This window comes from Chlorocebus sabaeus, chromosome 4 (genome assembly GCF_047675955.1).
Source record: "Chlorocebus sabaeus isolate Y175 chromosome 4, mChlSab1.0.hap1, whole genome shotgun sequence".
Lineage (NCBI taxonomy): Eukaryota > Metazoa > Chordata > Mammalia > Primates > Cercopithecidae > Chlorocebus > Chlorocebus sabaeus.
The window spans coordinates 60,895,433-60,919,529 of record NC_132907.1 but is presented as its reverse complement, the minus strand read 5'-3'; the positions used below and the strand labels follow the sequence as shown (position 1 = coordinate 60,919,529).

Sequence of the window (24,097 nt, the reverse complement as noted above, 5' to 3'; positions counted from 1 at the left end):
CTAATTTATCCCGAATTTTCATCCATATTCATCCTTAGGCAGGTACTAGTTTCACATATATATTTACAAAAATAAGTTGAAAGGACCAAAGAAAGGCTTTTCTTATTTATATAAGGTTTTTTTTTTTTTAGATGGAGTCTCACTCTTTTGCCCAGGCTGGAATGCAGAATGCAGTGGTGTGATCTCAGCTCACTGCAACCTCGGCCTCCGGGTTCAAGCAATTCTCCTGCCTCAGTCTCCTGCATAGCTGGGATTACAGGCGCCCGCCACCATGCCAAGCTAATTTTTGAATTTTTAGTAGAGATGGGGTTTCACCATGCTGGTCAGGCTGGTCTCGAACCCCTGACCTCGTGATTCACCCAACTTGGCCTCCCAAAGTGCTAGGATTACAGGCATAAGCCACCGAGCCTGGCCCTATGTAAGCATTTCTAATGACATCTATTCACCAGCTGCCCCAGCCCCCACGTAGTATGGCATACCATGTTCATGATGGTGAGGATGTAGGACTCCACATTCTCACTCCCATGGTATTCAATCATCTTTGTGTCGGCCACCACCAATGTCTCCACCCATCTCTCCTTGCTGATGGAACGCCGAGAGAGGCTTCTGCTTGGCAAGTTGTGCCTCTCCCACTTCTCCCGCCATAGCTCTTGCTTCTGGGAGATGTTAACACTATCTAAACAGTAAACAGAAGACAATGGTCTAACACTGTATATGTCTCATATATTATCTACTTATGTTTGTAAAGATGCAAGGCCATAAGTTTAATCTACTTTCATAATATAAATGCAATGTCTTTACATACATGACTGAAATTTAGACCAATTTAAACGAATATGACCAAGAGAAATTTGAATCTTACAGAGAGGTTCAAAAAGTGCTTTATAAAAATGTTTATTACCTACTACGTTAAATGATGTCTTCCACTATTGAAAAGACATAACCAACAATGGGAACTTTCTCTTTCTTCTTCTCCTCTAAATTATTCAGTGCCTACTGTACGCAAGGCAATATACCAGGCTTTTAAATGCCACATTGTTTATCCTCATGAATAACTAAGGTACATATTCTTCTTTCCATTTTGCAAATGTGGAAACTGATGCTCAAAGTGGCTGATTAAATAACTTTCCCAAAGCTGCGCAGCCCATCAGTCAGTAAAAGACTCAGTATTTTCTATGCCCTAAAATCATCCATTTAAAAATATATACACCACACTGTTTCCTACAGAGTAAACATGTATAAAACTGTAGTATATATAAGCTGAAAACCTGCCGAAGGTTCCAGGCATTCCACTTGAAGATGGCACAAAAAGAGGTGGAAAAGATCCAAAGAAGGACAGCAAAATTATCAAAGTGACTGACAGATTTTAGTATGAAAAGGATTTGATATATGAGGGTCACGGTTTGGAAGATGAAATCTAGGAGAGGCTATAGAATGATAAAGGAAGTCAGACAGTAGCTTCTCAGAATCGTTCTCAAAATCCCAGAATACTGTAAGTAGGGAGCACGTTCCAACTTGAAAGAGGTCTGTTCAAAATCAAAATGAATAAAAGGCTACCTCACACATCAGGAAGCAAGTACTCAACCCAAGTGGAAGTCAAGTGTAAAAAGTTCCAGTGGGCTCAGAATGGCTTAGGGTGCTGAAGAAAGACAGGTTGACCAGAAGAGAGTAAAGAAAGAAGCCTGGGCTGATACAGGGGCAGCGCCTGGTTCTTTGAAGATTCCTGTCAGGATCACAGCCACGAACACTTCCTGCCTCTCCCTCATCTGCACCCTGGGCCCCTGGCAGGGGCAGAACATCGAAGCAGAGTGGCAAACCTCATGTCCCCTTCCTAATCTCTGGTAATGGCCATCCAGTCTGAACTTGAATACTTCAGCAGGAGGAGGGGACACTCAACAACTCACAGGACATCTTGTTCTATTGGGAAATTCTCGACTGCATTGAGCTGAAACCTGCCTCTCTGTCATTCCTCCTTGTTAGTTCTGGTCCTGTTCTCTGAAACATCTAGAACTACACCCCCTCCTGGGGCCCTGCCTCAGAACCTGAGTTGGGACAACTAACACCATATCCTGCCCTCTCCCCTGGTGCTCTCTAGGCTGTGGGAGTTGCTTACGTTGATTTGTGTGTAACCCTTCCTGGTTCCTCAGTTTCACTGTCCATATGAAGTTAGAACACGTTTGGTGATATTGACAAAATAAATGAAACATCATCATAGGTCTAAATAAATTCAAACTCTAGCGTTGTGAGTTTTACTTCAAAATAATAATGCTGTACTTTGATATGACACTTCTGAGAAATAATCTGGGATTATGTAAACTTTGGAGGGAAGTCCTATGAAGATTTTAAAACAGGGAGATGATTAACCCCTCATCTGAATGGAACCATTTTCTAGTTTCCTTCTCCACTCACTTTGCATGGGGAAGCATGAATTCCGTAAGAAATATCAAGATTTTACCAATGGTTTCTAACTTTCTGAAACCCCCTCCCTCATTCCCCCATCAGTCTTTTGTCCCTTTTTTGAATCTCACGCAAATGTTTTCAAACCATTATCTGCTTTCAGATTTCTCTGGATAAGCCAAGCAGCCGGCCTCCTTTGAGCCCACATGGGCTGATGTTTTCTGAAAGGTCTATTACAGGTTGGGTTGAGTACAGGAATTGGGTCAATGTGGATTTGGTCCCATCTTTCTCTCAGGCCCCTCCTATCTTGTTGGGCGGGGACAGGTCTGCTGTAACCAGGAGGCTGCTCCGTGCCGCCCTGACCTTGTGTGTGAGGGTGACTGGCAGACAGTTTTCTCACCCAGTGCCCTCACAAAGCCCTTGGGGCCTTAGCCCTTCTTCTCCCTTGGCCCCTACAGGCTCAACCTCCCTCCCCTGGGTGGCGGTCCCCTCACAGAGGCTTCAGCTCACCTCAGCAGGCAAAGACTGTGCGGTGCACAGCCCCTCATTAAAGCAGAACCCTGTGCTCCTGGCTGCAGCCTCTGTCCTCACCCTCAGATATCTACTGTTAGGTGCTAGCAGGAAGCTGTCATGGGTGAGAAATATGTAGAAAAAAGAAGTAGTTTCTCTGCTCCCCTTAGTCCTGTCTTTCTTTACTTACTTTTCTTTATTCTCCCCTTTTTCTACCTTTTATGCCTCAGTGTTGATAAAGAGAGTTGCTAGGCACTGAATGTTTGCATCCTGCCCAGACGCAGATGTTGAAGCCCTAATCCCCAAGGTAATGGTATTTGGAGGTGGGGCCTTTAGATGGCAGTTAGGCTGAGATGAACTTGTGACAGTGGAGCCCCCATCATGGGATTAGTGTCCTTACAAGAAAAGGAAGAGACATCAGAGCCCTCTCTTTCTCTCAGAGAGAGGAGACAGATGAGGACACAGCAGGAAGATATATACATCTCTCTCTCTCTCTCTCTCTCTCTCTATATATATATATATACACACACACACACACACACACAGGCACTGAAAATATATATACATATATTTATTTTCCCTTTATATAGGCACTGTGTGTGTGTGTATATGTATATATATGAGAGAGAGAGAGAGAGAAAGGTAGATCTTGGACTTGACCTTGGACTTTCAGTCTCTAGAATTGTAAGAAATAAATTTCTGCTGTTTAGGACACCCAGTCTACCCAGTCTATAGCATTTTGTTATAGCAGCCTGAGCTAACTAAGACACGAGTTTTTGTTTTTTTTTTTAAAGACATCTTTAAAGTTCAAGTTACTTTCATTTTTCCAGCAAATAGGTACTTACTCAGTAGTAAACAGTCATATAGAAGGAAATGTGGAAATGAGACATGGGGTCTGCTAAAGGCATATATCTATTTAAAAATTTTCAACAAAACCTACATTAAGCACTTATTAAAGTTCAGGTCCTCTAGTAAGCACATAGCACCATACCTCATTTAACTGTGCCAACAAATCTATGAGATAAGCCATCTTATGATCACCATTTTATAGATACAGAACTTGAGGCTCAAAAAGATTAGGTAATTTTCCTAAAGTCACATAGTAAATGACAGATTCAGTCATCTGTGTGATTTCACTACAGCCACAACAAACATTTATACAATAGGTTTTCCGGGCAAGGCCCGAGTTACTCTCCTGAGTAGAGACAAAGAAGTAGGTGATGTGATCCTTGACTTTACGCAACAACCAATCTACTTGTGGGTGATGAGACATGAACACAAGAAAAATTGTCATCACTGGGGTTCAAGTAATTCCCAAAGAGAAATATCAGTTATATTATAGATAGAGCCGGAAGCTTTGCGGAAGTGGCAGGATCTGAACTGGGCCTTAACAGGACTGAGCTGGGGGAGAGGACTGTATATATGTGGACTGATTCTGCAGAGTTCTAGTGAAATCTCAGATTTGATGGAAGAATTGTTTCTACTAAGCAATTTCAGAAAGTACGAGAAACCAGCCCTACACATTTATCTCCAAAGCTGATAACAAAGACAGCTAGTTCTTTGGGTCAGGTGAGGGTCTGATGATTCTGGGAAGCTCGCCTCACTGTTCCCCATCATACACACCACTGCGTTTAGAGACCCCTCTTCTCAGCTGGCATAGCTTCTGGCCACACTTCAATCTGAGTACTTTTTATATTGCTATAATTTCCTGTTATTTAAGGGGCTCTCTAATTAGGCTTTAAGCAACTAAAGGGCTAGAAAAACATCTTCTTTGGCCTTTGCCCCAATCCTAATACCATAACAGGCAAAAGTGGCACCCAGTAAATACCAAATGCACAAGCGAAGAACTGAAGATGAATCAGAACCAATGTATGAACCACACACGAAGAACTGCCAGGTTTGTCAATTTTTTCCATTTGATGACTTTTCTCATTTAAGGAATTATCCCCACTGAGACCATGACGTGCTTGTTTCAAGCAGAGAAATCCAGTCAAATGGGCAGCTTAAGTAAGGAAAATTTCCAGTGCTCAGAGAGGACAGAGAACTGACTTTCCCAAATGGAAGCTAACAGAGTACAGATGTCTGTCTGGCGTTGGCTGAGGCGTTCAGTATACCCGAGCACTAACAGAACAGAAGTTCTAGAAGATCCCTGGAAAATGCAATTTACTGAGTACTTTTTCCTTCCCCAAGCACTGCAGGCAGCTCTTCACAAAGCTCTCTCTCTTTAGGGATTTTGCAGGTAGCACAGCCTTCACCTACTGCTGATCTCTGCGTCCATGTCCACTGCAGGCAGGCAAGGATCATGCCTTGATGAAGCCACACGGAGGAACCTGGAGTAGAGCTAGGGAGCAAAGAAAGTGAACACAGATGGCAGAAGACTCTGGAAATTACAAAGTTTCCAGTACATTCAGGGGTGCTTTTTAACGTGCCAGTAGTTTCTAGTTTGAGCAAGGAGGCTGCCTATTCTACTTAGAAAATTGCTCAAGGCTCTGCTTCCAGCCCAACCCTTCCCTCATCTGGATTCTTTTCTACAACCTTATATCAGATTTCCAACAGAGAAGGATTTCTGCCCAGCCAATGCAGGTTGACCACTAACTGGAAATTGGCCACTAATTACTACTGCCTTGTTTGAGGTCCAGCTTCTCCCAAGATGACCTTCTCAAGTTGATCTTCTCCAGCCCACACTGCAGCTTCCAGACAAGTGAGACCTAGTACCCTAACTGTCCCACCTTTCTGTCACCACCTCTGCAAGGTTTCTGAAACATGACACCTGGGCAACAACACAGCAACCCGGCCACTAACAGCCACCTGGGATCCAGTGCCTATCAAGAGCCCAACTGGTGCTAAACACTCTTGGATTTTATCATTTATCTTAATTCTCACAATAAAAACATGTAGTAAATATTATTGCCATTTTAAAACGAGAAAGTTGAGACCCAGAGAGATTACAGAGTTTATTCAAAGTCTCATAGCCAGTAAGCAGCAGGACCAGCATTTTAGCTGGGTTAGTGTGAATCTTATTTAACTTAGCAGCATGGAGATGGCAATGGGATTTCTGGGATCACCTGCCTAAAAATTTCAGCATGAGGAATGGAAAGGATCAACTCAAAAAAAAAAAATCATCTATAGAAGATGTTGGACCCCAAACCAGCTGAGTTCTAGTCCTCCAGGTCCCCACCAGTCTTCAGCAATGCATGAAGGACATTTGTCTAGGAGTGCAGTAGGAGGTAGGTGACCTTTTGATACTAGATTTCTGGAGACAATGTCCTGTTCTTTATATAACTCAGACAAGTGTTACTCAGGGAAGATGTTCTGGACCCAGTGTTGAGGGCTGGAGAGATGGTATCAGGAAAAAAGAAGGAAAGCATCTTAAGACTAATAGGTCCTATCCAGGCCCACTATTGATAGCTGCTCACTCCCCATGCCTACTGGCCTGGCCCAAACTACCTGTGACCTTGGACAAATATTACTATCTCCTCCCCTGTCTAATGAAGAAACTGAATCGAATTCCTATTTTTGTGAGTCATGGAACCTTTCCTTCATACAAAGATTATGCAAAAAGTAAAGAAAAGAATGAACCCCAAAGCTGCTGGGGTCATGGGGTATGGTGGGTGGCCCCAAAGGGGGTTCCACATGGTGCATCTTTAAACCACCAGATGACACCATCTCTGGGGTTCTTCCAGTTCTAGTGTTCTCTGAGTTGGGCAAACACACCTTTCCACTGCCAAGGCGTAATTGTGAGCTATCTGCTGCATGCTAGCATTTACTTAGGGCTACCACACACTTGCACCCAGACCCTCTTCTTGGCAGGTCATTGTGGCCTTCCCCACCAGAGTCGAACACCAGTGCAGGTGTGTGCATCCGTTAGCAACAACGGCTGAGCAGCCCGAGGGGCCCAACTCCCCAGGCCAGCTTTGGGAAGATTTGAAGGGTCTCCGTAGGAAGTTCATTTTTACTCCACAGAAAGTTTACCTTGCTAACTGTGAACAAAGAATTTTTTTTTTTTACACTTAAGTAATAGACTATCCACTTCTCAAAATTGGCCACTGTTGAAGTATAAACAGCTGCCTTTGAAGAAAGAAAGAAAGCAACCTGAGTCTAAGTGTTAGAAATTGCTAGATCCCCAAAACAAGTACATCCCAGCTTAAGGGTATGGATAAAAAGTATAAGCACCTGAAAAGAAAGAAAGAAAGAAAGAAAGAAAGAAAGAAAGAAAGAGATGTATTCCCAAAGGCTGGATGGTCCTGCCTGACACTGCACTCACTTCATTCAGAATACGTCAAAAAGATGGAAATGGTAGATCATTTGGGACACATGACTCTTCCCAAAATACCAACATAATTACATCAAATATAAGTAAAAAGGATGTTTGAAGATCCTTCCAGAGAGTCAATAATCTGAATGAGTCGAGAATTTATAATGAATTTATATTAAATCCATTGTTATTTATACGTTTATATTAGATATAATAATAGATTTATATTAAATCCATTAAATTTATATTACCTCCATTATTATTTTGTTCATTATCTATTTAACATTTGTAATGCAAAGTAATTCCACTGATTTGAGGTCTGACCCCACACACTTTTTTCCGTTCCACACTCTCATAGAAATGTGCTGATGCATTTCTCACAATGAAGACCAGATGTGGAGGAGGCTGCTGGGGGCAGAAGTAAAATAAACAAAAAATGAAATAATCAACCAAGTGGATAATGAGTCCCAGCATGCTTAGACATCGATAGAACTCTGCTGACACAGTTCCCTTAGCTTCATGACTGAGGACTGGGGGATAACTCAGGGACTTTCACGCTTCACCCAAGCCTCCCAAAACATTTCTTACAGTTTCTATGTCCATGTCCTCAATGGTGAGCTGGCCATTGCTGCAAGGGTTCAAAAAGAGTTTACTCCTGCACAGTTACATTTCATGTAGGGTATAAAGTTTCTACCAGCCTATAAAAGAAAGACTACCTATATTGTGACTCTCCTGCCAGGAAATTTAGTACAAGTTTACAAAGCTCTCTAGACAATGAGTCTCACTTTGTTTTTAGAGGTCCCATTAATACCTAGTGTTCTGAGGAACGTCGCTAGAAAAAATACAACTTTTAGGGGATACTAGCTCAGGAAGGAAGTGAGATTCAATGAATACTAAAGTCTTTTCATATTATAAGCCTGTCATTCTGTGATGATCTATATGGAAATGAAGGGGAGCAAAGTCTTATCCAGGAACCATAGAGTGGGAACACAATGCTTTCTTCTTAGGGTTCTCCCTGGTCTTAAGGACAGTTTCTATCTTGCCGGACCAGAAATACTGTTAGTTAAATAGAGCCACTAGGGAAGCAGGCGAGACATGGAAGAGAAGTCTCTTGGAAAACGGAGTTATCTTCCATCTGTGGAAAGATAGGTGATGGACCAGCAGGGAGTCATGCTAGCATTTACTTAGGGCTGGTCCTGAGCTTCAGCAGGACCTTCCAAAGACAAGACCATGCTGGAACTCCATGTCTACCTCCTTACACATCCTGGCAGCACTTTTAGAGATTACTGACTAAGACCTACAAGTATAGTATGTGCTCAATAAATACAGTGCAAACTGCTTGAGAGGCTTTTCTTAATATTCACACCAACCTAAGGCTAACTATTGACCTAAGAATAAAAAATGAATTAGTGCTGTCTAAATAGATCTGGACTATCCTAAGGTGAGCCCCCTCTCAGTGTCCCTACCCCACTGGCCTGGACCCTTCTCTGTTGTTTGTATCAAGTCCTTAAAACTTACCAGGTCAAATACTGAACATGCCTGAGGCAATTTGTGCCTTCCTTTATGATGACTGTGTTAGACTGCCAGTTGTCCTCAATATTTGTTCTTCCTCTCTTCCTCCTTGATCTTTTCCTGGGTCCATGGCTTCCTAGAATATAGACTAAATTTCCCAGCCCCCTTGCAGTTAAATTCTGACCAATAAGACACAAGAGGAAGGGCTACATGTAACTTTCAGAATTTAAAGGGAAGGCAGAGCCCCTTCTCTTCCTTTGCCTCCTTCCTGGCCTGAATGTGGATGGTTTCAACAAAGTGGATGCCAGATGTTGAAGAAGATGGAATAATATAGAAGACAGACAATAAAAGGAGCCTCGGTCCCTGATTATGGAGATAAAACCTGGGATGTTTTATTTCCAAATTCCATTTATATGTGAGAAAAATAAAAGTATTTTTCAACTTGAATAGAAGAGGGCTGTCTTGTCTGTTTTGTTCACTCCTTTTACCTCGAACACTTAGAATAATTCCTTCTACTCAGTAACAATATTTTAAATAAATCAATCTTATGTGGGATTTTCTGCCACCCAAAACCCATATTATCCTAAGTAAGTGACATGATGACTTAACTCTTCCCTTCATGTTTGGAGGCACTCTCTCTTCTCAGAGTCTGTAATCCTAGGAGTGAGCTGCTTTCATCTCCAAGTGACAGCATTTGATCTGTCCCCTCAGATCAGCAAGTTGATTACGTATAAATAAACAGTGAGTTCTCTTTTACTACCTTCAGTCTGTTAACATAGGAATAAGACTAATTTCCCACAATGGCTTCCAAAAATAGTATTTTCAGAGAAGTCACATATTTACTCTTGTTCTGGAGAAAATAGTCCCATGAGTCCTATGTGTATCTTCTTAAGAGAACTGAAGGTACTAAGATTTAGTTGAGAGGGAAAGTGGACACTATTTATGCTTGGAAACCTCATATGTACTTTTAAATGAAACAAGAAAATTCTGGGTGATTCCCACTGGACTGCTTATTTAGTAACACTCTCTCCACTGTCATCAAAGGGTCAGCAAGTCTGTTAGTCGGAAGCCTGCAATTCAAATATCTCTGTTACTGCTACACCCAGCTTACACGTAACTGCTTGATATTTCATTTCACCAACTTGACTGCAGGGCATAAATAGATTTAAGTTCTTCCCATACTCCCAGATTGACAAATATTAACTTGGTGAGTCAAGTCAACAATAATCAAGCTCAAAGTCAAGAGTAAAAATTCTGTATAATTAGAGAATATATCATAGAAACCTTGAGAAACCATCTGCTCTTTCAACAGACAGCAACAAAGTAATTCCATACTGATGAGACTTCAATTTTAAAGAACATGAAAGAGATCATATTTACATATGGCTATATTTACATATATACAGGTTTATTGAATACCTGCGTACACATGAGCATATTTACAGTTCATTCTAATTATCTAATTTCATAAAAATACAATGTCCTACATGCCAACTTATTATAAAAATAGTATTTATATTCATTCAGCTTTTAAAATGTTCTGTTTGAACTAAAAACAAAACACACAAGATCAACTCCATAGATGCAGAGAAGGCTTTTGATAAAATGCAACATCCTTTCATGTTAAAAATCCTCAACAGACTAGGCATTGAAGGAACATACCATACAATATAAAGAGCCACCTATGATATATCCACAGCTAACATCATATCAAATGACCAAAAGCTAGAAGCATTCTCCTTGAGAACCAGAACAAGATAAGGATGCTCACTCCCACCAATCCTATTTAACATAGTACTGGGAGTCTTAGCCAAAGCAATCAGTCAAGAAAAAGAAATAAAAGGTATCCAAATAAGAAGAGAGGAAGTCAAACTCTATCTCTGTTTGCAGATGATATGATTCTATAGCTAGAAAACGCCACTGTCTCCTAGATCTGATCAATGACTTCAGCAAAATCTCAGGATACAAAATCAATGTACAAAATTCAGCATTTCTATATACCAACAACATCCAAACTGAGAGTCAAATTAAGAATGCAGTTCCATTCACAATATCCACAAAAAGGATACAACATCTAGGAATACAGCTAACCAGGGAGGTGAAAGATCTCTATCACAAGAATTATAAAATACTGCTCAAAGAAATCAAAGATGACACAAACAAATGAAAAAGCATTCCATGCTCATAGATAGGAAGAATCAATATTCTTAAAACGGTCATACTGCCCAAAGCAATTTAAAAATTCAAATTTCTTCTCCAATTCTTTTATTAATGTCTGGCCTCATAACATAAAAACTAAGGGCTATTCTCCCAACCATCTAAATTGCTCCCCTAGCAAGGGCAATCACACAGTAACCTATATAATTACTGAGAAAGATAAACCTATGCAATTTGAGTTTTCATTGATTTCTTGGTTGTTTAAAAGGCAGAAAAGTAGACCTAGGGAAACATGCAAAATCAAGGAGAGAAAAATTACCCTTTTGGTACTAAGCCAGCCATTCTTCTATGACGGTACCTGACAGGTAAAAAGGTTAGAAAATCAGAGCCAGCATTTCTATTAAGGAACTTCTGACACATAAAGTATAAAGGGAAAGACTGAACACAGAGAGCCACATGAACGCACTTTCCGGTGAAAGAAAGAACACTTGGTCTAGAGAAGTCCAGACCAGTATGGTGGCTGCCATTTACATGCAGCGATGGAAGCTTGAAATGTGCTGTATGCAAAATGAGATGTGCTGGCTAGATTTCAAAGACTCGATATGATAAAAAAGAATGTGAACTATCACACTAATAAGGTATATTGATTACATATTGAAATAATAATATTCTGGATTATCTTGAGCTAGGAAAAGTATTAACATTTATTTCACTTGTTTTTTCCTTTTCTTCATTTGGCTAGTAGAAAGTTGAAAATTGCTTATGTGACTTGCATTGTGACTCACATATTTGTATTGTAGAGCACTGGTTTAGAGCTCAAGACACTTGGATATCCATCTAGGGTCTCCTAGTTATTTAGTATTTTATCTAAAGTCAGACTCACATAATTGCTGTAAGAAAGGAGTCAAGCACCTTACTTGCCACATAGTAAAGTCACAGTATTATTATTCTGTTTTCTTCAGTCCTATCTGCAACTAAAGAGATGAGGTCCATAATAGACCAAAACTCTAATTCCTCTTGTTTTCAATTAAGGTTTATTTAATTCTGATTAGGGACAGCCTTGTCTTTAACCAGCCTGGCTGTTTTATCCTCACCCTCACCTTGTGAAATGGCTGCCTAGTTCCTCACCCACTAGAACAAAGTGACAAGAAAGCAGAATTCAATTAAGAAATTTTTATCAATTATTTTTTCATTCTCTTTTTTAAAGAGAGAGGGGAAGAAATAGAAAGAGAGAGAGATCAGTAAATTGTGACATAGAGATTTAAAGAGTAACTTCCTGTCCATAAACGAATAAATAAAATGTCATATATACAATACAACGGAATATTGTTCAGCCTTATAAACAAAGGAAATTTGGACACATACTACAAAATGGATGAATCTTGAGGATGTTATACTAAGTGAAACCAATCAGTCACAAAAGGACAAATACTGTATGATTCCATTTTCATGAGGTACTTTGTGTAGTCCAGTTCACAGGGGCAGAAAGTAGAACTCTGGTTTCCAGAGGATGGGAGTCGGGGAGGAAAAGGGAAATGGGAAAAATTGTTTAATTTGGTACACAGTTTGGGTTTGGGGAGATGGAAAAACTGGAGAGGGATGGATGGTGATGATGGCTGTCTAACAATAGAATATACTTAAAGCCACTGAACTGTACATTTAAAAATGGTTCAAAAGGTAAATTTTCCGTTATGTATATGTCACCAAAAACTTTTAAAACAACTTTCTAAAAAAGTAACTTCCATGGTAGATGGTGGATGTCAAATTGAATACAGATTCATCCAATTTCCTGCACTTTAATCGCTGCATTGACAAGTCCCATAGTGTCCCTAAAGAGACTCAATCCTTAATCACTGATTCACAATCACTAATAGGTGACTATTAAGGTGTTAATGTTTCAGTACTTGTAATTGGAGTTATCAAAATCAGGGTTTTCCGACTGTCAATTAACAAATTATAATTAGCCAGAAATTCCATTGTCCAAAACCTTTCAGTTGTCCAAAGCATTCCAGTTAAATGAGGTTTGACAATAACACAAGTTGAAGATTCTTTTCCGGGATCCTAACTGGATCCTTGATGGCAGCGTGGTTGGTTTTTCCCTCATCTAATTAGAGATGGAGGTCAGGGATAGTGTCACAGCTGGCGAGGGCAGCAAGAATCTCCTGACATCATGCAGCTGGCTTTCCAGGAAAACCAAAGGAAGGGAAGTAAGTCTGCACTGGGAGGCTGCTTCCAAGACTAGAAAAACTATGTAAAGGCTCAAGTTTGAGTTGACTTTTTCAATAGAGATATTTACTAAAGCTTCATAACCTCTGTGATGTTATCAATACTGACAAACCAGTCTTGGCTTCACCTATGGGCCTCCGCCCACTTCTGCCCTCTTGAAGCTATTAGAGTCTCCTAGGCAGTTCTTTTTGGCTTAATATGGTCAATGTGAAATGCTGTTCTTCATAGTTCAGCTTGCTTTTTTGGACTATACATTTTAAGCATCTAAATTTTGTTGTCTAATTCTTTCACTCCATTAATTCCTTGTTAGCCCAAGAAAAAAAGCTTTTTATTACATATCTCCCTCTCTAACGTCTCTTTTTAAAGACTGTGGTTTAAAGCCTCCAGTCTTTAAAAATAGGAGTTCTGGAATGTCCTCTTCTCAAAAATGGGATAATGAATTCAATATACTTAAACTGTGATATTTAATTAGGCATAAGGTGTGTATGTATTCAGAAACTGCCAGGCTCTCTAGGGAAAGATAAGGTACAAATAATGCCTTTTAATCTCAAGATATTCTCTTATTTATTGGAGAAGACAAAAGCCATCCATAAGAAAGAGAATCATACAAATGATAAATGATTAAATGTCACTAAGAGTGAAGAGAGGCATTTAAAGGGAAAAAGAGATCAAGGTAAACTGAATTCAGTGAGCACCTGTTTGTTTCCCGTTGCCATGCCAGGCTCAGAAATTACAGAGATGAGGAAAAGCAACTTTACTGACATTAAGGGACTCACTATCTAGAGAAGCAGATTGTGGGATATGATGAGGTTTCTCTTCAAATAACCCGACCAATCTTTTATTCTTTAATTCATAGTACCCCCTCCTTTTTCCCTTTTTCTCCTTTTTTTCCTTTTTGCCTTTGTTAGATGCCCAGGCATGCCACAATACCAGGCTTTATCAGTACTGGCTCACATTCCTTTCCTTATTTGGAAAGAGGACTTTCTAGCTTATCACAGATGCCCCTTCCCCTCTCCTCTCCACTTTCTTTTATGTGCCCACCTTATCTAAAAAAAACCAAATGTTTAGCCAACCGGGATTAGTTTAGATTGTACAGCCTGACCCTGGCCAATGGGGATAGGGTACAGGGGCAGGACTTGCTTCAGGAATAAAGGCTCTCGTGCCCCTTTGTTCGGGTGTGCTCTCATGGCGACTGGGTAAGGAGGCACCCCTCTGCGCAGAAGTAAAATTGCTTTGCTAAGAATTCTTTGTTTGAGTGTTGAATTTCCTTAGGATTTTGAGCGTTATTCCTAACAAGATGGAATAGCTTTACTTCTCAGGATGGTAAGCAGGTCTTTTGGGATGTGCAGAATGCAACTAGACAGAGGAGAAGGGAGAGCCAACTGAGTAAGCAGGATGAACAAATCTGTGGAGAGAAGAATGAATGTCTAGCTTTTTGAGAATTCAGAATAGCCTGGATAATTCCAAACTGCCCAATTCTAAGTTATTTCTATTTGCCAAGTGACCAGGGGATATCAGCTCTCCTTTATAATGATGTCACATTTTGCTTATTAAAGTCATTTTATCTTTCTTATTTATTTATTTATTTTTTAAATTATACTTTAAGCTCTAGGGTACATGTGCACAACGTACAGGTTTGTCACATATGTACACATGTGCCATGCTGGTGTGCTGCACCTATTAACTCATCATTTACATTAGGTATATCTCCTAATGCTATCCCTCTCCCCTACCCCCACCCCACGACAGGCCCCAGTGTGTGATGTTCCCCTTCCTGTGTCCAAGTGTTCTCATTGTTCAATTCTCACCTATGAGTGAGAACATGCAGTGTTTGGTTTTCTGTCCTTGCAATAGTTTGCTGAGAATGATGGTTTCCAGCTGCATCCATGTCCCTACAAAGGACATGAACTCATCCTTTTTTTACGGCTGCATAGTATTCCATGGTGTATATGTGTCACATTTTCTTAATCTGGTCTATCATTGATGGACATTTGGGTTGGTTCCAAGTCTTTGCTATGGTGAATAGTGACACAAAAAACATATGTGTGCATGTGTCTTTATAGCAGCACGATTTATAATCCTTTGGGTATATACCCAGTAATAGGATGGCTGGGTCAAATGGTATTTCTAGCTCTAGATCCTTGCGGAATCGCCACACTGTCCTCCACAATGGTTGAACCAGTTTACAGTCCCACCAACAGTGTAAAAGTGTTCCTATTTCTCCACATCCTCTCCAGCACTTGTTGTTTCCTGATATTTTAATGATTGCCATTCTAACTAGTGTGAAATGGTATCTCACTGTGGTTTTGATTTGCATTTCTCTGATGGCCAGTGATGATGAGCATTTTTTCATGTGTCTGTTGGCTGCATAAATGTCTTCTTTTGAGAAGTGTCTGTTCATATCCTTCCCCCACTTTTTGATGGGGTTGTTTTTTCTTGTAAATTTGTTTGAGTCCTACAAAAATCATCTTATCTTTCTGAATCTACACAAGCTGGGATGATGAGAGGAATCCAGCAAGCCTGCAAAAGGTCTGCAGATAGAGGCTGGGCAGGAATCCTAACTTTGCTGCAAAGTTTCCATACAGTGGACCATTCTCATGTCCCTAACTAACTGAGCAGTAACTCACTCATCATGGTTCCCAGAAAACAAATATAAAAATTGAAGAATGCCAATGAGATAAGCTGAAAAAATGTAAAGGCAGAATGAGTGACATCTCTATATTCTTCTCAATAGTAATATATTACATTCAGATATTGCTTTACAGCTCACAGCGCCAATGCCTTTAACGCAGTAGTTGCTTCTTCTAACAACCTAGGGGTAAGAGAGCAGATATTACTAGCCCCATTTTTCCCCAATAGGTCCATTACATTTTTAAAAGCTTAAATTAAGCCCAGGTACAGTGGCTCATGTCTTTAATCCCAGCACTTTGGGAGAACCAGGTGGGCAGATCACCTGAGGTCAGGAGTTTGAAACCAGCCTGGCCAACATGGTGAAACTCCGTCTCTACTAAAAATACAAAAATTAGCCAGGTGTGGTGGTGCATACTGCTAAATGTCTCTTGGAAATAAACTCACTTACTTGTTTTAAGTAAGTTAAAAATATGTGGCTGGGGGTGGTGGCTCATGCCTATAATCCAAGCACTTTGGGAGGCCAAGGTGGGTGGATCACCTGAGGTCAGGAGTTCAAGACAAGCCTGGCCAACATGGTGAAACCCCATCTCTACCCTAACTACAAAAATTACCCTGGTGTGGTGGTAGGCACCTGTAATCCCAGCTACTTGGGAGGCTGAGGCAGGAGAATCGCTTGAATCCGGGAGGCGGAGGTTGCAGTAAACTGAGATCACACCACTGTACTCTAGCCTGGGCAACAAAAGTAAAACTCCATCTCAAACAATAAAAAATAAAAATAAATAAAAATAAAAAGCTTAAGTTAGGAGGCATAGACATATAGATTAATGGAACAGAACAGAGAACTCAGAAATTGACCCCCACAAAGATGCCTAACAGATTATTGACGAATGTGCAAAGCAATTCAAAGGAGAAAGGATGATCTTCTCAACTAAGATGTTATAGTAATTGGGAATTAACAGGAAAAAACTTTTTAAAAAAACCCTTGAACTAATATTCACTTCTTAAATGAAAATTAACTCAAAATGGATTATGAACTTAACCATAAAATATAAAATTATAAAAATTTTTAGAATAAAATATAGGAGAAAATATTTGGGATGAAGGACTAGGCCACGAATTCTAAGACAGTCTATAAAAGAAAAAAAATAATAAATTTGACCTCATCAAATTTACAGTTATTTTCTCTGCCCATGTGAAATCTGAAGTTTCATTTTGGATTGATAAAAAGCTCTAAAATTGATTTTGGTGGTAGTCGTACCACTCTGTGCATACGCTAAAAACCACCAGATTGTTGTACACATTAAAATAGTGAATTGTATGCAAATTATATCTCAAGAAAGCTTCTACTAAAAAGAAAAAGCCCATTTGAGGAGAATAAAAAGACAAGCTACCTACCGGGGGAACATATTTTCAAACTATATATTTAACAAAGGATTAGTATCAATAATATAAAAAGACTTTCAAACTTAAGAGTAACAATACAAAAACAAGGAAAATATACAAAGAGAACTGAAGAAGATATCCAGATGTCAAAAAAGCACATGAAAAGTTAGTCAACATCATTAGCTATCAGGGAAATGCAAATTAAAGCCACAATGAAATATTGCTACGTATCTATCAGAATGGCTAAAATAAAAAAATAGTGACAACACCAAATGCTGTTGAGGATGTGGAGAAACTGGATCACTCATATACTACTGGTGGAAATATAAAATAGTCTAGGCACTCTGTTTTAACAAACAGTTTGGCAGTATCTTATAAAACTACACATTCAATTACCATTCAACTCAATAATTTTACTCTTGGGCACTTATCCCAGAGAAATGGAGACTTACGTCCACATAAAAATCTGTAGCAGTTTTATGCATAATAGCTAAAACCTAGAAACAACCCAAATCCGCCTCAACCAGTGAAGGATACATTCATACCGTGGAAGATTACTTGATCATATAAAGTAGAACAAACTCTTAATGGACACAGCAACTTGGATAACTCTCCAGGAAATTACTATGAGTGAAACGAGCCAATCCCAAAGGGCTACACATTTTATGATTCCATTTATATAACATTTTTAAGTGACAAAATTTTAGAAATTTTAGGATAGATTAGTGGTTACCAAGGGTTAGGATGGAGGGATGAGGGCATGGTAGGGAGGTGGGTATGGTTTTAAAAGATCAACATGAGGGATCCTTGTGGGGCTGGAGCTGTTCAGTATATTGACTGTCAGTGGATGCACAAAAATATACTTGCAATAAAACTGTATAGAACTAATTACACACACACGCACACACACACACACACACAAGTACAAGTAAAATTGGGGAAATCTGAATAAGACCAGTAGATTGTATCATTGTCAACATCCTGGTTGTGATATTGTACTACTGTTTTAAAAGATGTTATCATTCAGTGAGACTGGGTGAGGGGTACATGAGATCTCTTTGTATTATATCTTACGGCTGTATGTGAATCTACAATTATCTCGATAAAAATTTTATTTAAAAGGTATATGTCTAGGCTCATACAATAATAGCTTAAACAAAACCTACATGTAACTCCTCAAATTTCTAGTGCAGAGCCAGTGGTGAACTACAACTCTGGCCCAGACAGCCCTTCTGAGCTCCAGATCTGTATTTCCTTCTTGAGTGGACTTAGCACCAAGGATAGCAGCTTCTGAGGGATAGAGATGAGGGAGGGAAAGACAAAGTGTCCATGACAAAAACAGCATATACAATATAATCCCAAGCTGGGGAAATTATAGATATGAGCACAAAAAAATGAAAACAAGATAAAGTTAATCAAATACACTTAGCCTATGAAAGGGCCTACTGCAGCTGTCATCTACTAAGGGATTTTTTCCAGGTTCTACTCCCCAGCACCTGAGCACCCTTAGAACCTATGTCCACTTGTTTCCCTGGTACTGCAGAGCTACTGCTCTCTTCCAAAATCTGTTCTTTCCGCCTTCCTTACTAGTTGAGCTCTGGCTGCCTGGCTATTCTTTTCATTAAGTGTGACCCAATGAATTCCATCTGCACTAATTATAGACTGACCAGGCCAGTATTCACTTCTTTCTCCTGAGCTTTCCCTGAAGCTCAAAGGGGAGTGCCATTGACAACCACCCCACCCACCCCAGCATAGTTCCTGGGAGCAGATCTGAATCATTAAGAAGTTACTCAAATCCTAACATCTAGAATTACTGAGAAGTTCTCTTCAGATCTTAAATGGTCAGAATATAAAATAAAATTAAACAAAATAAGCAAGCTCATCCAGGCCACGGCAAAGGTGTCCTGAGACTGCCATATGAAGTTAGAAGAAACCCAATAACCTTGGCCTTCTAAATAACTACTCTCAGAGTTGGCAATCCAGGCAGGGTGGACCCTCGTCTCCCAAGTGTTTTGCAAACTGGAGGCTTAACTTGTGGGATTCAGCTTGAAGATACAAAGCCCATATAACCTTCAGCACAGGATCTTTCCCATTGCCTGCCTTAAGCCGTTTGAAATGAAGATGGAAAATTCCCCATGGCCACAAATCCTAAAACATCTTCATCATTTTCCTTTTTCAAGTTTCCTCTTAATGTGAACTTAAAGGAGAGTGACAACTTCTGACAGTAATCCTTAAGGGACTCTGGTGGTGCATGCACTGGATCAAGTGGATTTTCTGTTTCACAGATGGCTAAAAACTAGTCTCCCATAACCCGTCCCACAGAAGAAGAGTGTCACTAACACAGCACTAAATGACTGTGTTCACAGAATCTTAACGAGCGCAAAGCTCAAAAAACACAACTAGAAAGTCATTCTTCCCCTTAGACACTTTTACAAAAGAGGGGAAATTGACTAAATGATAAGGTAATTGATGTTAATTTATATAAAGTAACTTCCAGCACTGGTTCTAGAATCAGCCTAGCATCTCTACCAGGGTATTATTTCTTCTGCTGCAGCATTACCAGGTATTGTTGGTGTTCGTGAGTCTTTGAAGACCTACACAGGTCTTCCCAATCATCAGAGGAATAATTGTGCCCATCTGAGTTCTCTTACTGAATACTTTCCATCATCTCCTGTGTTTTTAAACAATGGGAATGTGTGGTGGTAGAGACAGGAGTGTGAGTCAAACAGAAGGTGTAACTTCCCTGATCTTTCATTAGCTAATATTTTTAGATAAATAAGAGTCTACTGTACAATAAGCTTCAAATGAACCGGCTCACCCAGTACAAAAGTGCCCATGAGTGGCAAATGGCACTACATCTATTTTTTCAACTCAGTCACCACAAACTCTACTTAGATGAGAGTTGCTTTCTTTATGAATCAACTGTATGTTTTTTTTTTTTCATTGACAAAACCTGACCTTTTATTAAACATTTATTTTGAAAGCAGGCCCAGGACAGTTCATACAACTGTGAGCTTGATGGATGCTACCTCCTGACTAGAAATTTCTCTTGAGGGAGAAGTAAAGCTATTTCAGATGTAGGACCCTCATGCCTTGGCATTAGGCAACGAGAAAGCCTCCTAACGAGTGGCTGGAAACAAGACTGTAAATGATACCTCAGTGCCATTCTATAGGCACAGCCATGGGTCTCATTGGATTCCTACAACCTGTTCATCCACAGGTGGGGAGTACCCTGATGATACCCGTTCCTCAAACTTGAATACCTTGAATCTTACCATTGAGAATCTATTTTGATATGCATCACGTGACTAGCAAGTCTCTCATTTCACCAATAAAACCATTTCTGACATTCTCTGTGCTAATTTTCAAAGCCTCTGGTGATGATTAAGATCTGAAGAGTTATGGTCTTTCTAATATAATACCAGCTGACCACCCCTGGAGGATGAATTTTCTTTTCTTTTCAACTGTTTTATTCAAATAGGCTTGACACATGAAAAGCTGTACATATTTAATGTGTACAACTTTATGTGTTTAAAGATAAGTATATACCCATGGTACCATCAAACCATCATCACTATAAGTGTCATAAACTCATCCATAACATCAAAAAGTTTCATTCTACCCCCATTTGTGGTAAAAGCACATAATATAAGATCTGCTCTTTTAGAAAATGTTTAAGTATATAATACAGTATTGTTAATCATAGGCCCTATGTTGTACAGATCTCCAGATCTTATTTATTTTGCATAATTGAAACTTGGCACTCTTTGACTAACACCTCCCCATTTCTTCCTCCCCCCCATCCTCTGGTAACCACTGTACTACTCTCTGCTTCTACAAATTATTTCAGATTCTACACATAAACAAGATCATATGGCATTTATCTTTCTGTGTCTGGCTTATTTTACTTGACCTAATGTCCTTCAGGGCCAACCATAAAGTCACAAATGGCAGTGCTATCCTTACCTCATTTTTAAGGGTGAATGGTGTTAAATAAAATTTATAGGAGGCATTGGTTTAGGTTGAGTTTCTGCACTAGGCCCAAGAAACCAAACCAAAATGGAGTCACTTACGCTAAGTTCCATGCCATTGAGACAAAACTAAGTTGTTACCTGATCTTCCATGAAATCAGGAAAGACAACAATAAAAGCCTAATCCCCAGACAGGCCAGTTTTACCTAGTACAACAAGAAGGCTCTTCTGCTTTAACCTTTACAAGGAAATTAACTTTCAAATGACCAATTAAGTTTTTTGTTCCCTGTTTTTTGCATTCTTCAGCCCTTTTCTGCTTATAAAGCCAAACTTTTTTGCACAGTTTATGGGAACACCCATTCTATTCTACAGAATGAGTTGTTGTTTGATCCTAAAATCACAAATAAAAACCAACTAATATCTTTAAATCAAATCTGTTGTAATTGTGTCCTTTGACAACAATATTCCACTGTATGTATATACCACATTTTCTTTATCCATTCATCTATTGATGGAAATTCAGATCGCTTCCATATCTTGGTTATTGTGAATAACACTGTAATGAACATGGGAAAGCAGATATCTCTTGAAAATCCAGGTTTCAATTCCTTTGAATCTACACCCAGAAGCAGGATTGCTGGAATAAATGGTAATTCTATTTTCATTTTTTAAGGAATATTTGTATTGATTTACACAGTGTCTGCACCAATTTACATTTCCACCAAGAGTGTAAAAGGATCTCCTTTTATTCACATCTTCACTAACATTCATTTTCCTTTATGTTTTTGATAATAGCCCTCCTAATAGGTGTAAAATAATGTCTTATAGTGGTTTTGCTTTGCATCTCCCTTATGATTAGGAATGTTGAGCACGTTTTCATATACCTGTTGGCCATTTATATGTCTTCTTTGAAGAAATTCCTATTTAGGTCCTCTGCCTATTTTTTAAATGGCTTCTATGTGCTATTGAGTTGTAGGGATATATTTTGGATTTTAACTGCTTATCAGATATGTGGTCTGCAAATATTTTCTCTCATTCCATCAAATGTCTTTCATTTTGTTAACTGTGTCTTTTGCTGTGCAAAAGATTTTTAGTTTGATATAGTCCCACTTGTCTATTTTTGGTTTTGTTACCTATACTTTTGGTTTTATAAGCAAGAAATCATTTCCCAGTCCAATGTTTAGAAATGTTTTTATCTTGCATTTTATTCCAAGAGTTTCATTGTTTCAATCTTGAGAGTTTTTTGTATATAGTGTGAGATAAGGGTTCAATTTTATTCTTTTGCATGTGGGTATTGCTTTTTATCCCTTCCTGTCTACCAGCCTTCCTCAGAGACTCCAAAGTCCATTGTATGATTCACATGCTTTTACATCCTCATAGCTTAACTCCTGCTTATAAGTAGAACATATGGTGTTTGGTTTCCATTTCTGAGTTACTTCACTTAGAATAATGGTCTCCAACTCCATCTAGGTTGCTGCAAATGCCATTATTTTTTTCCTTTTTATGGCCAAGCAGTATTCCATGGTGTGGGTGTGTGTGTATATATATGTATATACATACACATACATATATACATATATATACACACATACATACATATACATACACACACACACACACCACATTTTCTTTATACATTCCTTGATTGATGGGCACTTGGGCTGGTTCCATACCTTTGCCTTTGCATAATTTTTAATTGGATGTTTTTTGCTGTTGAATTGTTTGAGTACTTTGTATATTCTGGATGTTAGTGCTTTATTGGGTGAATAGTTTGCCCATATTATCTCCTATACAACAAGTTGCAAAGACATAAAAATCAGTCATTTTCTTATATGCTAAAAATGAACTAGCTGGGCTGGGCATGGTGGCTCAAGCCTGTAATCCCAGCACTTTGGGAGGCTGAGGTGAGTAGATCACGTGAGGTCAGGAGTTTGAGACCAGCCTGGCCAACATGTGAAACTCCGTCTCTACTAAAAATGCAAAAATTAGCTGGGCGTGGTGGCAGGCACCTGTAATCCCAGCTATTTGGGAGGCTGAGGCAGCAGAATTGCTCGAACCTGGGAAGCGGAGATTGCCGTGAGCCAAGTTCACACCACTGCACTCCAGCCTGGGCAACAGAGTGAGACTCCATCTCAAAAAAATAAATAAATAAAAATAAAAAATAAAATAATAATAATAAAAAACTAGCTGAAAAAGAATTCAGGAAGGCAATCCTCTTTAAATGGCTACAAAAAAAATATAACATATCTGGAAATAAATTTAACCAATGTGAAAAACCTCTACAATAAACTACAGAGCACTTATGAAAGAAATTGAAGAGGACACAAACTGATCTTCCATGCTTATGAATTGAAATAATTAATATTGTTAAAATAATATAACTAACCAAAGCAATCTACAGATTCAGTGTAACTCCTATCAAAATACCAATGACATTTTTCACAAAAATAGAAAAACTTCAAATTTTTATGGCAACATAGAGTCTTTTTGCATGCTGTTTGTTCTGCCTGGAATACTGTTCCTTTCCCCCTTCATCTCATGAACTCTCATGAGATGCTTGGTCCAGAGCTGAGTTCAAGTCCTGAATATCCCTGTTAATTTTCTGTCTCATTGATCTAATATTGACAGTGGGGTGTTAAAGTCTCCCACTATTATTGTGTGGGAGTCTAAGTCTCTTTGTAGGTCTCTAACAACTTATTTTATGACTCTGGGTGCTCCTGTATGGGGTGCATATATATTTAGGATAGTTAGCCCTTCTTGTTGCATTGATCCCTTTACCATTACATAATGACCTTCTTCTTCTTTTTTGATCTTTGTTGGTTTAAAATCTGTATCATCAGAGACTAGGATTGCAACCCCTGCTTTTTTTTTCTTTTTTTTGCTTCCTATTTAGTTGGTAAATATTCCTCCATCTCTTTATTTTGAGCCTTTGTGTGTCTTTGCACATGAGATGGGTCTCTTGAATACAGCACACCGATGGGTCTTGACTCGTTACCCAATTTGCCAGTCTTTGTCTTTTAATTGGGGCATTTAGCCCGTTTACATTTAAGGTTAA

The 24,097-nt window shown here is 39.2% G+C and overlaps 1 protein-coding gene across 1 annotated transcript in view; it reads right to left on the bottom strand.

The window, feature by feature from the left end:
* The window catches only part of ADAMTS12 (ADAM metallopeptidase with thrombospondin type 1 motif 12), a 372,068-nt gene that overhangs the window by 155,673 nt on the left and 192,298 nt on the right, over window positions 1-24,097 (bottom strand). The window contains exon 4 of the mRNA XM_007961310.3: window positions 480-676. Coding sequence (XP_007959501.3) covers window positions 480-676 — 197 coding nt within the window. The remainder of the gene's footprint in view (window positions 1-479; window positions 677-24,097) is intronic.